Here is a 16,544-nt window from a genome sequence, read left to right on the forward strand (position 1 = left end):
ATACTCCAGCATCACATAAAACGCATTAATAAATAACACGCAGTTCTAACAAAGTTTAAGTCACATACATTTTCCCCCAAGTTGCGCTGACTTTTTCTGATCAGATAATACTGGTCATGCTTTAGGCCTTCCTGTTGATCAGTGGCAACAAAAATCCTAATTTCTTGTTGAAACTGGCTTTTTATATTAAATGTTTTAATTTCAGAATCAGAGGAGTTCAGTAGATATATTCACAATGACCTCTGATATCCCAGCCTAATAGAAACAGCTCTAGTATTGATTTAGGCTTTCAGCCTTGCTCTACCCTAAAGAAACACAGATATATCAATCTATGCCTCCAAAGATGCCCCCATTAGCTCCCTGTCTTCTTTTCTGCTTTACTGCACAAGCTCTGTCCTGCTGTCCCTTACTTGAGCTTAGGGACCGATGCACAATATACTGCATAAAAAAACAAGTCACACTGCAAGGCTGATAATTCAGTAATAGTAAATAATTCAGGTTCTCATTACATGGCAGCTCTTAAACCAGCACAATTTGCACCAGAACTGTATATTCCGCCCTGTAGCATCATCTTTTAAGGCAAATCTAATTTTCTGCAGCCCAGAGCACACTGAGCATGTGCAGAGTCACTGAAACCCCTAACATCATTCAGGATGGTGACCCCGAGCACAAATTTGAAGGACTGGATCATTTCTGTTATAGAGCTGCTGAACCTCTACGTTGGTACAATAGGTTCCTATAGAAATAGGAAACACTGGCACTCAAGGCAAAAGAATGCAGGGTTACCCCTTGCTGTTTATTTTGTTTGAATGTGCAACGTTTCAGGGCAAGCCCCTTTATCAATCATGGCTTGATAAAGGGGCTTGCCCCGAAACATTGCACATTCGCACAAAATAAACAGCAAGGGATAACCCTGCATTCTTTTGCCTTGAGTGCCAGTGTTTCCTATTTCCATTTAAACTTTGTGGGGTTGCCGTACCCTCTTGCATTGTGCACCAGGCAGTTTTGCAGAGGGAGGGTTAAGAGTATGCGCGGCTTAACCTGTTTCCAATGCAATAGGTTCCTAGAAATATGCCATTTCTAGGGATTAGTTCTCCTTCAATGCCCTGTTGATTAAGCAGGTCATTGGAGTCAATCCACAATAAAGCAGTGGCTGCTGTTGCATTGCACTGGTGTATTTGCAGCCATTCACAGTCTAAACTAAAACTCACAGTTCCAAATGGCTACTCAGTTCATACTGGAAACAGCACTATCATATCAAACTATGTTTCAGAGAATAAGAAAGATATTCATGATTCCATGGAAATGGTGCACTTCCAGTATCTGTGCCTGCTGGCAGACTCTTGGAATGACCAAATACAACCATTTCTGCAGCCTTCATTGGTTTCCGTCTACATCTACAGGCAGAGGCATGATTTGAATACAAAAAAAATCTTGGAAAGGTCCACTTCTTAAACAAATTCCACAGATCAATCACCACATGTTAATCCAACACCGTCAAGCAAGACATCATGGGGCACAGTGTTAGAAAAGTATTAGACTACTGTCCCACTCTTACCAACAGGCGTAGTTTTGGAATGTATATATGTATTTTAAGTGCCTATAAAAAAAGAAAATACCCTCTTTAGAATTGGCATGTTATATCTCAATTACACTGGTTCCTTGTATTTTTTTTTTTTTCAGTAAGAAATGCTTTTGCCTCTTTTTATAAAGTATACGCAGTCAAACTACAAGTACAAAATAATCTCTATTGTAAACATTAGATAAGCCAATTGCAAATACTCCCAGTCTCCTCCTAAAGGCGGCTGCCGGGAATTTCACTTTCACAGCTGCCGGCTGGTTGTCGGCACCACGACAAGCCTTAGAACGGACTGGCCAGCAGTGACATTGGCCATGGAATGGGCTTTCTTTTAACTGCTATACAAAAATTAATACCTGGATACACACAGTTCACAGTAGTTGTCTGTAAAGAACTGGGTCAGTGCGCTTTGTTTATATATATATATATATATATATATATATATATATATATATATATATATATATATATAATATACCGTTCGACCCCTCCCTCGCCTGACCATTCATTCCTTCCGTGTCAAGTAATACTGATTAGTGTTAGAGGTTCTGTCATAAGTGCCGGATGAGGTCTGCAGATGGGCTCTTATAAAGGTATTTCCAAATGGCATAGTAATGGACTGCAGCTGCCAGGGCAACAAAGAGGTGCCAGATTGCATGAGCAAAGGGGATGATTCCGTCGCTCTTGAAGAATACCACTCCTAGACAGTAGATCAGCCCTCCCCATGCAAGTTCATGTAAACCATCTGTGTTGTTCTGTGGGCAAAAAGCACAACAAACGATTAGCCTGATACACAGTATTAAAATCACAATAGGGTTTGTGTGATACGGATGTGTAAGCACCACTGGGGCAGGGAGTGATGGGAATGATATATAAACTCTGCAATGTACTACATCAATAAAGTATAATGCTAATAAATGAGCACTTTATGGTGCATCTGGCCCCCACTGCATTACACTAGATTTTTAACATTGGGTTAGTTATTCAGTAAATTAGTATTCAGATGTTTAAAGGAATTGTTCAGTATAAAAATAAAATGTGGGTAAATAGGTTGTGCAAAATACAAAATGTTTCTAATATAGTTAGTTAGCCAAAAATGTAATCTATAAAAGCTGGAGTGACTGGATGTCTAACATAATAGCGAGAATACTACTTTCTGCTTTGCAGCTCTCATGGTTTCCACTGATTGGTTACCAGGCAGTAACCAATCAGTGACTTGAGGGGGGGCCACATGAGTCATAACTGTTTGCTTTTGAATCTGAGCTGCATGCTGAGGATCAATTGCAAACTCACTGAACAGTTATGTCCCATGTGGCCCACCTTATAGTCACTGACTAACTCAGAAGAGCTAAAAAGCAGGAAGTTCTGTTCTGTACTGTTATGTTAGACATCTGTTCTCTCCAGCCTTTATAGATTATACTTTTGGCTAACTATATTAGAATTTTTTTTATTTTGCACAGCCTGTCTATTTGCCAAGTTTTTATTTTTACACTGAACTGTTCCTTTAAGCATGGGAGGACAGTAGTGACTAAACACAGTGGTGGTCAGGCCTGTGTGCAGATCAATCTAAGAACATATGTTATATGATAACCATTAGCGTAAAGATGTATTTAAATTGTAAGAACGCCGAAGAAATAAATGTATTTCGCCGGAGTGCACAATTGGTGACCTCAAAGATAATTACAGATCAGGTTACACTCTGATACAGGGAAAGTGCCGTTCTAATACATGTAAAAAGCATTAAGCAGCAATCATAACTTCACCTCATTTCAGAATGTGAAATACTGTGCAATTTTGGACAGTTTGATAAGTGGTAGTAGTTTCAGAATATCAGCCAATTAAAATGGATCACTAGTGAGCGAAGTGGTACCAAACCTGGAACCTCCTATTGTTATAGCCCATGTGAGCTGCCATTGTGCACCCCGGCTGTCATTCCATAGACTTCAATAAAGCAGTATCCATAGTGGCAATAACAGTGTTTAAATATAATTCTATGATCTATATCTATACTAGGGATGCACAGAATCCTGTATTTGTTTGGGGATTCAGCCAGGACCCGGCCTTTTTCAGCAGGATTCGGATTTGGTTGAATCCTTGTGTCTGGCCGAACCGAACCCGGCAAATGTAAATAAGGGCGGGGAGGGAAATCACGTGACTTTTCATCACAAAACAAGGAAGTGAAAAAAATGTTTACACTCTTTCCTTCCTTCGTTCAGATTCGGTTCGGTATTCGGTTCGAATCTTTCACAAGGGATTCGGCCAAATTCCAAATAGTGGATTTCGTGGATCCCTAATCTGTACCCTGAATATATGCACACTGAATGCTCTGAGCAAACATAAATCTATGCCCCTATCCTTTCCTTCCTAAGAGATGTTTGCCCAAAGAGATTTTCTACTTAAACTACAGGATGAACCCACAAGCAGCTCTAATTGCTTACTTAGAGCACATGGAAACTAGCAAATAAAGGTATTTTAAACAGGTAGAGCATTGGTTCAGTGAATATGGACTATGCAGAACATAATTGTAATAATTATGGGATATTTGCCCAAAGGGATATTCAACTTAAACTACAGGATCCGATTGAACCTACAAAGAGCTCTAATTGCTTACTTAGAGCATATGGAAACTAGCAATTTTAGGTAGGTATTTTAAACAAGTTGAGCATTGGTTCAATGAATATGGATTATGCAGAACATAATTTTGCCTAGTGTTGTCATTAAAAAAAATGGATTTTGTTGTACATATCACATATATATCCTGTCTGTACAGGCACCATTATGGGTCCACTGAGAAGCCTCTGTATAATGAGCTCCTTCTTATTTGAAAGCCTAATAGGCTGCAGCTGGAAAGGAAGGGGTTTGTTTATATTGAGGGTTTCACAGTGGACTACTGATATTGACTATGCTCATACAGACAAGGACAAAAAAATCAATTTCAGATTTAGACATTTAATACAACAAATAACAAGCCATTAATGTTTTTATGAATAAAACAACAGGCAAAGAGTATGTTCAGTATACACCCTATTCATTGAATCAATCTGGAAAACAAGTTATGAACCTGTTTATGCATTTTTTGACATAATATAATGGAGCTACAGCCCCTTGTTCCAAACCATGGAAATATACTGTGCCTGTGGCTCTTCTGCTGCTGTTGAACTACAGCTCACTGACTCCCTCAAGAGCTCCGCTATCACTGCTTTGTATGCCTCTGCCAATAATAACCAGTGGCACCAAAATCAACATGTTAGAACATGAAAGCCTTAGCCAGTTCTTGTATTATATTCAAGGCCATTAAATCATTGGCGGGGGGGGGGGAATATGAGAACAATGGCGAAATCTAGGACAAATTGTCTGCATTTCTCCAATTCTTGTTCTGTGTGACATATATTTGTCTGGGTTTGATTGTGCTTGCAGTAATTTATTGCTGCCAATATGAACTTCATTTTCTCTCTCTGTAGGGATTATTTCCAATAAGCACACAATGTGTCAAAACTTATTTTAAGGTATGAGCAGAACACTAGTATACTAGCCCTGTTACTGGATAAGCCATCTTATGTATAACTGCAGAGACTGCACACACTAAGTTCTTATACAGTCTAGTTAGGCAAAATAAAATTAAAGCCCTATGCATACGTTTGCTATGATTCTCCTCCGCATGTGCTACAGAAATGCATTGCAAACAGATGAATCCCAAAACTATAAAGTGAATGTAATGTAAAGTGCCAGGCACTGCCACCATGAGCAATGTCACCTTGCCTCCTAGCAGGAGTGACATTGAAGATTGTGGATCTCAAAGAGTTCTTTGTTAAGGTGGCCATACTAAACAAAGTTACGTGTATGTTGGGAGACAAGCCGACCAAAATTGGGAAAATGCGATATCGGCTGGCTCGTCGATCGGCCAAGACAGAAAATTTTGATTGTGTGTCTTTTAAGGGCAGAGGATATTGCTGAATTGTCAGATAGAAGTAGAATTATATTATTTCTACTTGTTTATCTGAGGATTCAGTTCTTAATGTAATGAAAACCAACGATCTTTCCTTTGACCAATGGTCGCAGAAAAGATTGTAATTGTTATTGTTATGTATGGCCAAGTTTAGGGTAGGCTTTTCAACAGATACATTGTCATTTTGTATTTTATTGATTTATATGTTATTGCTTGAACTAACAAAGGTAAAACAAAGGTGGTTTTACACAAACGTGTAATTTCTTACCATTGACGTCACTACTAAAGCAGGAGAAAATCCCATTGCTAAATAGAAGAGCAGTTCAACAATCTTATACCTAAAAGAATAAAATATATTCTTTATGGCTCAGTGTTAATAACCACAGGATCACCTCACACCCCCAAGTCCTTGTGCCATTTTGGTTAATTTAGTACTGTCATTGGCTCGGTAATTTAAATACATCTTGTGCAGACCTATAACACCATACCAGATGTGCCAGAGAGTAGCTGTGTATACATCTGTGCTTTCCATATATTAAATAAATCATATTGAACAGGTAACAGTGCCTTATAATAAAATGGTAAGTGTCTAGCTAAATGGCAAGCAAAAATATGGTGGAAGAGAAAAAGCCAAAGTTCAGTGCTCCAGCTTTTTGAGGAACTCTCAGAATCCCCCTCCAGCTCAACTGGAAGGGGCAGATCATCGCAATCCAATAGATCAGCTGGCAAGGGAAATGAAAGGAGATGTACCTCAAACAGCTGGGTCACTAAAAGTTGAATATTCATGCAGCACGAGGTCAAATCAAACTAAAAATATAACCAAAGAATCACAAGGGAAATGTGGCCTCATGACCATGCTGCCCTAACAAGTGCACAGCTTGTATCTGCTTTGACTGCCCAAACAATCTTCCATTTATGCAGAAAGTAAATTATGATGATGCAACTGATTGTAAGGAGAGAACAGTGTGTAACTGTATTGGAAAATGTAAGGAGGTGCAGGAGGCAGCATATTGTTTGCCTCAGTAGAGGCACTCTACATTGTGTTTAATTAATGCAGCACCTTTAATGACATAGTAAGTTTGGTTGAAAAAAGACACATGTCCATCAAGTTCAACCTTTTAACTCCATTTTAACCTAACTGGCAGTTGATCCAGAGGAAGATAAAAAACCCATTTGAAGCCTCTCCAATTTGCCTCAGAGGGGGAGATCCAGGCGCAGACTGGCAATCTGTAGTCCAACCATTCACAGTGATTTGCTTACATAAAAATATGTACAAAAAAAAAGCACTTATGTGTCCAGGTAAACACTAGGCCCACATGGACAGTGGCTCCAATTCTGCACCAATCCTGTAGGAATTTTACATGGAAGAGCCGGTCAATCAAAGCAGGTACATACTGTATATGCCTTTACTTTAAACCAGGGTTAGGACCAAAAAAACAAGTTGCACAACTGTTTGTTTGGTCATTATGTTCTCCCTTGAGCATAGTGAAACCTTTACTTGAAATAAATTCTTTAACAACATATTATATACATGGTTTCTGAACTAAATCTTAGGTCAAAAAGCTGCCACCCAGACATTAGCTTTGTCATATCTAAATATATGACAAATAACAGTCAGTCTATTTTATGAGTGCTGCTTTGCTTCTCAGGCTTATATATTTATCAGAGAGTGATAAAACTCACAACATGGCCATAATACAATAGTGACTATATTAAAATTGGCGCTTACTTTTCAAGGGAGGGGGTATTCTAAATGAAGTATCTGTATTTCTGAATTTTATATATATAAATCATATTAGATTTTCAATATTAGATTTCAAAGTGAGGCTGCCATGCTGATAAAGGATAAAAATTCTTACCTTTCATGGTATAAAAATACATAAACGGTTCCTCCTGCCGCCATTAACCATATAAACCACCTCATGTGCGAAGCCAAAGGACCAAGTTCACGTAGGTTCAACCTAGAAGAAGAGTGAGAGATAGAATTCAGCCTATGCATATACTGTATCATTCATTAAAGCTGACAATACAGGCATGGCTATTTTCACACAAGCAGTGTGGTGCACAAACAATTCCCACTAGTTGAATGTAAGCTTCTTATAACACACAGGTAGGTCAGCAATTTACTACAGATGAGAATGATGATGGAACATACAAAAGATATGGCTAAAGATTGTCACTCAATCAGTTTGTAACCTGGACTCCCCATCCCTGGATCCCTGGATAAAATTGTTAATGATATAACTTGGGGTTGAAGTTTGGGGTTTTGCCAGGGGACTCATGATACAAAAGAGACATAAAACAACAGCAAACATGTGATAATATGAAGACTTTGGGCTTAGCAATGCTTAGCTCCTTATTCAGGTGTTTGGTCAGGGTTTCGTTATACTGTATGATGTCATAATTAAAACAAAATCTGGGATTCCAAGATGGGGAACATCAGCTAAATAAATTGTTGAATGCACTGAGGAGAGCAGAGCAGCAGGGCAATAATTCTGTACATGAACAACTAAGAAAAATTCAAGTCATAACAGGGGTGGGGCTTAATAGAATGTTGGGGTGTTACTGCAATGTCCACTTTTCTTAAGGTCTAAGCACACCAACGCTCATGAGCTTACTGATTCCATATTATTCAGACAGATATTTGTTCAGCTTACAGGGAAACCCGTGTGCATAAAAAATGCATATGAATGCAATTTATTGTTTCTGAGGTGTTTGGCAGGCATTTCAGACTTGTAGGAGCCCAATATTCTTAGTGACTAATCATGGAATGGCAGGCATGTAAACTGGGTGCATTCTCTTTTATGACATCATAATAAAAACTACCTTGTATGCATTTGTTTTTCATTACTAACTACACCTCCTAGTTTCCTCTGCTAGCTGATGTTATTTTGATGGTGGGAACCATGGTTAGGCAAGTGTTCTCTTTTAATTAAAGAGAATCAAACTTACCATGGAGCATAGGAAGCTGCGATGAAAAAGTAGATGACCATCCGATCACACATGTGGAAACAGTGTTCAACTGACCTGTAATTACAAGGGAGCATTATTTGTAAATTCCTGTAAGGACAGATGACGTTAGAAATGATACCGTATATGAAATAAATGATAAATGTAGCTTAATGCTACATCACACACAAGCGCTTCACAAGTTATTAAAATCCACTGGTATTGTATAGGCTGGAGGGGAAGTTCCTACTTCACCTATCCCATCCCTGTACAGCTTTACCGGGACTTATCCTTAAGTGACCAATGAGGGTACAGAGAACTCTGAATAGGAGAAAAATCTTGCATGCACCGGAGCTCCTGTCCTCTTCTCTGAAGCTTGCAGCAGGCTAACAGCAGGAAGGCCCGGCTAATCAAGTGAGTGAAAAATGACCGGACCCCCCCTAAGACACAAAAACCGGGACAACTGTCCCCCCTGTGTCCACCTAAAGGTGGCCCTGCCTATACTATACTGCACATTTTGACGCAAGAACCTCTAATGAAAGTGGTGTAACAACTAACTGCAGGGAAAGTGCCAGGACTGAACCTGCATTTATGGATATACATGAGCCCTAATATGTATCTGTAGGGATCATATCACATGTTTCCCTTAGACAAGCAGTAAAAAAATTAGGACACTGTATCTGTGAATCTACCTTCACTGTCATTTAGTTTTCCTCTAATTACTCTCGAGTAAAGACCAGCTAGTGCTCCGGTATCTGTGGTGCTGCCCTCCTGAGGTCTGAACAAAGTCATACGCATTTATTCAGCCCAAAAGAATACAACAATAAGGCAAAAAATTAGGCAATCCTTTATCAAGCCTTGTAGGCCCGAAACATTGTATGTATGCTTTTGGGCTGAATACATCTTTTCTGCACAACTACAACTCACACAGTGTGGTGCTGGTAACTCGTTTTGTACATATGGCCCAGTGGCAGGGGTGGGTCCTCCAGTTCAGCACCTGACACCACAACAAAGTTTTTTTTTTTTTTTTTTTTTAAAGGTATCGAGCTCTCCATAATAGTGGACTGGATATATATATATATATATATATATATATATATATATATATATATATACACACACACACACACACATACATAAAATATGCAGGTAAATATCAGGCTGAAATCAGGAGTCAATCTTTATCAATCATTCATACCTTAGGTGGCTCTTTTTCCAGGTAACTATATGGAACACAGTGGACACTATAAAAAGGGCACAAAGGCCCATACCATAAATCCAGGCCGTTATCTTTTCCCATCGATCATCGGACAGGCGATGTAGCAGTGCGCTACCCACAATAGATGGGACAATGAGGAACTGGGAAAAAGACAAATAACAAAGTCTTATAGTTAGTACAGAAATCACTACACCCACATAACATCTTTGGCTATTTTCTGAATGATAATTCTAAAAAGTAGCACCAGCCCCAATCGGCCAAAAATCATCAGAACCCTTGTGCCTATTTATATCATTAGAAAAAATTTGTATCATTAGAAAAAAAAAAGACTATTATCATTAAAATTATACAGCCCACTAGAGCAATGGCATACCTTACACCCAGCCGGAACAACAAAATGCCAAAAGACACCTTTGCATAGGTGTCAGTGTAAAATAACTAATGTGGACAGAGAGCAACTGAAGTATAAAAAATTCACTTCTGCATTAAATAAAAAGAAAATAAAAACGTCCCCCCATGTATCACTTGTACATGCCATGTAGTATATAAATTTGCTTCTGTGGCTCCCAAATCTGCACTCTGCACAGATAATGTCCAAGAGGAAAGGAAGAAGGAGTGGAGCCATTATAATAATACTAGTACTGAATCTCAGGTTAAAGAGCTGAAGCCACTTGTTTTTTTTTTAGCTTTTCAGATGCTTTGTAATTGTGGTTATTAATCCTTCTTAGAGCTGGGTTATTCATTAAAGTTACTCGTAATTTAAAATAATTATGGCAATGCTAGCATGATTTTTGTATACAGGAACACTACTTAGATGACTGTATCCCTTTAAAAGCCGGATGTAATGATGCCACTCATTCTTTCTGCTATGGTTTACATTCCAATTAGAGAGGTAACACGTTATGCTTTATGAGTCAGACTTTGGATTCAACCTGCACAAACAGAACTTTTCTTAGAACCTAAAGATTGCATCATGCAAGTGATGAGCTGCTTTCTAAATAAAAAAAAAAAAAAACAGAAATGCCATTAACTATTGGGTTTAACCCAGGAAACCATTATCATTTAGGAAAGGAAAAAATTCTGACTAAATCAGAATGGGAAACATCAAAGCTCTGCTATTAGTGGACAAAATGTTGGTGCAAAAGCAGGGAATAGCACCCATTAAAATGCATTAGAATCGGTGGGTCTACAAAAAAAAAAGTTTAAAATGGAGGAAATGGTATTTTAGTACACATTTTGCAGAATTCAATATGGGTACATTCTACTGGGTCTACTACCAAACTGCAAAGCTCTGGATAGATATTTCTGAAATGTCAGAAAATCGTCTGAAAGCTTGCATTGTATCGCACATATCCTTATGTAAATGATACATCATAAATATTGAATATCCGTGGTCTTCACAGGATTAGACATCTACATTATATGGCTTATAGAGGCCCAAAATGAAAATACTGTACACAAATTTATAGACTAAAACAAGTAATCAAGAACAATGCAGAATTCAATAAAAATTATCAAACTCAAAGATCAGAGGTCCGGCTGATATCAGATGATGTCCTTTGCTGTATGAAAAATGTCATTGTATAGCGGCCCTTTAATACTAATAATTCACATAAATTACTTAAACCTTTTTATTAGTATACTGTGTATAAAACACTATTTTCTAGCAGCTACGCCAACTCTATATACAGAAAATACAGACTCCGAGGGGCCTATTAATGAAGGCTCCATTTTTTTTTCTGGTCGAGTTTATAAATGAGGAAAAACTCTCATTTTTAAAGATTTATTTTACCCCAAAACTGTTAAAAATTGAATCTGAAAATACTCCAGCTAAACCTGTCGAGCTCCTGTTGAAGTCCATGGCAGATGTCCCTGCAATTGTATCTTGACATTCTGATCTGCACTGGATAATCCGATAAAGTGGGGGTTTTCAGGCGACAACTCAAGAAGATTGTATGTTTCGGACGTCAAATTAGAAAAAAGTTGTATGATACAGATTTGCATATGAAGTCTTTTCCCGTAACGACTATTTCGAGCTGATTTTGATAAATGAGTTTAATTCGTGGATGGGAGTTAGGTCGAATTTGTTTTAATAAAAATATGAGATCGATTTGAGATTTTGTAAATATCCCCCCTAGTATTTTGTGTTCCAGCTGTAAAATAAGTCATTCAACATCCCCCCTATAAACTGATATAGCAGGGAGATTCTAGGAATCATAACAGTACAACTGCTTTAAAGCAGAAGCTTCATCTTACTACAGAGGGCTGTGTATATTTCTCTGATAATATTTGTCAGTCACATTGCCACTGGGTTACAAAAGGGTTAGGCGAGTATAAAGAAAGCATTTATTGTCTCAAATAAAAGCCTGCTCTTCTCATACAATCGTCAGCTTGTAGTACTACATGCAGCAAATTCTAAGAAAGTGGCACAGCTCCTTGGCTCTGCTTATCAGAACATGTAGCAGTTGCTAAACAGCAGTAGGGCGTCTTTAAGGACATGTAACATCAGCCTTGCACATTGCTCTGGATTCAATTTCATTCCCTCCCCTTACCAACCACATAAATACTGGGAAAATGCTGTTAGATGCAGCCCTACGGCATAAACGCTAATCCCTGGCTGAACATACAAAATTGTTCTGGTAGAAATCTCAGCACTAGGCAATATGGCCAGGGCAGCCATGGGGATCAAGGGCCCTATTGTAACTGTGGGGTCTGGAAAGTCCTGGAGAACAGAACCCAAGTGGGGCCACGTGGGGTTGGACACAGGTTGACTTTGTTTATCTGAACCGGGAACGTATCTGGCAAAACTGGGGTGTGGCCTGGGTTTGACTCTTTTTTTTTTTTATATATATACATGTCCCCTCTACTTAGTATGCCTGGCCCACCACTGATGTAGTCTGGCTGGGCAGGGAAAGATACCAGAATAATTCTATAATTAATTGTTAAGCTTAAGTAAGCCAACACCCAAATCAAATCAATCAAATGTTCAACTTCAAACAGCAGATTAGTACAGTTATGGAATCCATTATCTGGAAACCCGTTATCCAGCTAAGAATTACATGATGGCCATCTTCCATAGATTCACATTTTTAAAAAGTATTCCTTTTTCTCTGTAATAATAAAACGTTGCACATGATCCCACCTATGATATATATAATTCATCTTTATTGGAGGTAAAAGCATCCTATTGGCTTTAATTTATGATTTTTAGTAGACTTAAAGTGATAACTGGCACTAAAACTCTACTATTCGAAATATTAATGTCCATTAAAAGTTACCTATAGATCGTTTTTCGCGGAAAGGGCTGCTTTTGTAAATAATTAAGTTCATTATCCTGACTGTTTTGCCAACCTGACTGTCCCTTCTAAACCTTTGTTAGAGATTCTGATGCTAACAAACTACTGCTGCCCAAATATGGCAGCCTCCTCGTAGAGTAACATGGGGATGAGATGGGAAATGCAACAGCATTGGGCAAATACTTTTATGGAAAAATTAGAAATAATATGCAAAGGCAATGTGATGATAGATGTAAAAAAAGGTTTATTTCTGTTGTCAGTATCGCTTTAAAACGTAGGGATTCAAATAACAGAAACACCTCTTATCTGGAAAGCTCCAGGTACTGAGCATTCTGGATAACAGGTCCCATACCTGTAAATGTTATATGCCAATATGTTGGTTCCTATTACTGTAGCAAACATTGCACCTGTTGTTAAATTTATTTCCAATATACGTTCACTGTTGGTACTGATTAGTATCTGGGCTTTTGAAAGGATTCTTTTCTAACCCACAAGCCCCTCCCTAAATGTCTCAGGCTTGCAATTCTCACGCTTCCCTCATGTGTGACTTCTAGGGTTGCAATACAGCCGAAAACCGCCAGTAAAGTCAGCATATTTCTTTAACATAAGGAAGGAAACGTGTTTTTTTTAAAAAAAGCTGATTTTCTTTTTAAATGGTAGTTAAATTTAGTTTAACTTGAAGTATGATGTAAGCAATGATATTCTGAGAAACCGTGCAATGAGTTTTCATTTTTGTATGTTTTTTTATTCAAAGGGGAACTATCGAGAAAATGAAAATCTAATATAAGATTCGTCATACTGAAATAAGAAATTGTCTAAATACAATCAATTAAAAATTCTATACCGTTTCTGAAATAATAAAGTTTATTTTCACTATCCCTTTCTCAGCATCTGTTTCTCTTCATTCTGTCTTCTTGCAGCAGTGGGTGTCAGATGAATGATCCAATATATCTTATAGGGGGGCTCCTTTTGCTTAGAAGATGTATTAGAGCTCACTCTATTAAAATCACCAGACATCATGTCTCTCTACATGCAGATTTTGTGCAAAAGGCAGTTATTTTGTTAGATATTGTTTGTACTGGAATCAGTTATTTGAGTGAGCTCTAATTCATCTGCTAGGAAAAGAAAAGCCCCCCCATAAGATATATTGGCTCTAACTGTCAGTAAATATCGGACACCCAACTGCTGCATGAAGACAGAATGAAGAGAAACAGATGCTGAGAGAGGAATAGTGAACATAACCTTGACTATTTCAGAAACAATTCAGAATTTTTTTTTCAAATTTGTTTTTATTAATTTTCCAAACATGCATTACATTTTTTGGGCGTTGCATAGTCACATTGAAAAGTCATACAAATCATTGACGTTGCATGTGTTAAGTTTTAAGAAAAGAGAGTGAAAAGTAAAGAAGATATAACATTTAAACAAGATCACTATTGTAAAGTATATTCATAGAAATAAGTTCAGAGTTTAACTTTCAATTTTCACAGGTTATATTTGATTTACCTTAAAGGGGATTTAAAGTCAAAAAATTAAATTCCTTTAACGGGTCCACTGTCTAAATATAAACCTATTATCAATATACTTCCATTAAAAATTATGTACCTTTTTCATAAAAATCATGATTTTCTGTGCTCCAGCTCCCCCTTCTCTCTATGAGCACAGACTTCAGTCTGCATGAATTCCTCAACACGGCGGGCCGGCCCGTGGCTGCTTTACTTCAAGATAAGAGATACTTCGGGTTAATTTATCTTTTCGTTCCTAAAGCTGACCTCCATGACAACTCCACATGCTTTCCCTGACACTACAGAATTCGGAGGAGGGGAGATTGTTTTGAAGTAAAGCAGCCACAGGCCAGCCCGCCGTGTTAAGGAATTTATGCTGGTTGAGGTCCGTGCGCATAGAGAGAAGGGGGAGCTGGAGCACAGAAAATCATGATTTTTATGAAAAGGGTACAGAATTTTTAATGGAAGTATATTGACGATAGGTTTATTTTTAGACAGTGGACCCGTTACAGGAATTTAATTTTTTTACTTTACATCCCCTTTAAGTAAGAAGCCAAAAGTCTATTGGTATGGTGACTCCTGGGGGGGGAATCATTCCAGTCCTTTGAAGTGTATCTTAAGTTTATCGATTTGTTTCTTGTAATAGTGTATTACCTCTCAAAGTTTCTGAATCATACCATGTTGTGTTTTGAAAGGTGTGGGTAGTTGGGTATCGAATCGGTTGCGGTAGACTCAATACAGAATTTTTAATTGTATTTAGAAGTTTCTCACTTCAGTATGAGGAAGCTTATATTAAATGTCCCCTTTAATTTAATTTTTATTCAGCAGCTAGTTGCTAGCGTCCAGTTTACCCTAGTACCCAGGCAGTGGTTTAAATAAGAGACTGGCACTGACCCTAGTAGTTGATTTGCCGGCTAGGCCGGTGAAATACCTGGCAGATGGCAACCCTAGTAGTAGATGAATGGTACAGAAAGCTTCATTGTGGGTTATATGTTATCCCTTGATAATTATTCTCTTTATATGTAAATGTTCTGTCACAGTCACATAGCATATATGCAAAAGCTACAGGTAGAAACATCCATTTCTATCCCTTGCCTGTCAATCTCAATATCTATGTCAATAAACATTTACACACTCTTTCTACCCCATATGTTTTCATATACTGATATCTCTGACTTTTAGTTTCCTTGTCCCCTTAACAAATGCTGCTTAGAAGAAGCGAAGGAAACCATGCGTGTAAATCTTGTTTAATTATTTACATTTCTTATCCACAAAGAACCTTTTAACAGTAGTGGGGGGGGGGGGGGTGATATCCATTGCTGAACTTGTCAAGCTTCTCACTGGCTGCTGATGTATTTTACTTTCTAGCAAAAATCAAAGCGGTACTTTAACCCTTTCTGTGCAGGCAATTTTTCTCAAATGCACATTTTGTGATGTTAGGGGTCTTTTTCTGTAGGCAACTTTGGAATACATTTACTTCCTTGGGTGGCAGCTGTGCAACTGAAAAAAATGCAATATCCACTAAAAAAAAAAAGCAGACCAAGTGCAAACTGCCTCTGAATAGGTCTATGTCTAAATCATACAAAGAGTTAGTAAGAGTTTCCCTATAAAGGAGAACTAAAGCTTAACTAAAGAAGTAGGGAAGAAATGTTGTAAATTATGTTTTGGGCTTCTGTACCAGCCCAAGGCAACCACAGGCCTTTAGCAGTAAAGATCGGTGTCTTCAAAGATGCCCCAGTAGCTCCCCATCTTCTTTTCTGCTGATAAACTGCACATGCTCTGTGCTGATGTCAGTTACTGAGCTTAGGGACCCACTCACAATATACAGTACACATAGAATAGAAATGTCACAATAAAGGGCTGATTAGTAATCAATACAGATAATTACTACATGGCAGCACAGAAACCAGTGCAATTAGCATCAGAATTTAATAATCAGCCCTGTAGTATCAGCTTATATTACAGGCAAACCTCATTTTCATTTTGATAATTTGTGCGACCCCTAATCTTAGTTTTTCAACAGCTGCTCAGAGCCCACTGAGCATGTGAG

The 16,544-nt window shown here is 38.1% G+C and overlaps 1 protein-coding gene across 2 annotated transcripts in view; it reads right to left on the reverse strand.

Annotated features, from left to right (window-relative positions):
* Nucleotides 1–2,007: 2,007 nt before the first annotated feature.
* mmd.L (monocyte to macrophage differentiation-associated L homeolog) overlaps nt 2,008–16,544 on the reverse strand; it is an 85,059-nt gene continuing 70,522 nt past the window's right edge. For both annotated transcript variants that reach the window (XM_041576057.1, XM_018235127.2), the window contains exons 3-7: nt 9,673–9,833; nt 8,478–8,552; nt 7,385–7,486; nt 5,794–5,863; nt 2,008–2,334 (exon numbers count right to left, since the gene is read on the reverse strand). In XM_041576057.1, the coding sequence (XP_041431991.1) occupies nt 2,131–2,334; nt 5,794–5,863; nt 7,385–7,486; nt 8,478–8,552; nt 9,673–9,833 (612 nt within the window). In that variant the 3' untranslated portion in view covers nt 2,008–2,130. The remainder of the gene's footprint in view (nt 2,335–5,793; nt 5,864–7,384; nt 7,487–8,477; nt 8,553–9,672; nt 9,834–16,544) is intronic.

Source organism: Xenopus laevis, chromosome 9_10L, assembly GCF_017654675.1.
Source record: "Xenopus laevis strain J_2021 chromosome 9_10L, Xenopus_laevis_v10.1, whole genome shotgun sequence".
Lineage (NCBI taxonomy): Eukaryota > Metazoa > Chordata > Amphibia > Anura > Pipidae > Xenopus > Xenopus laevis.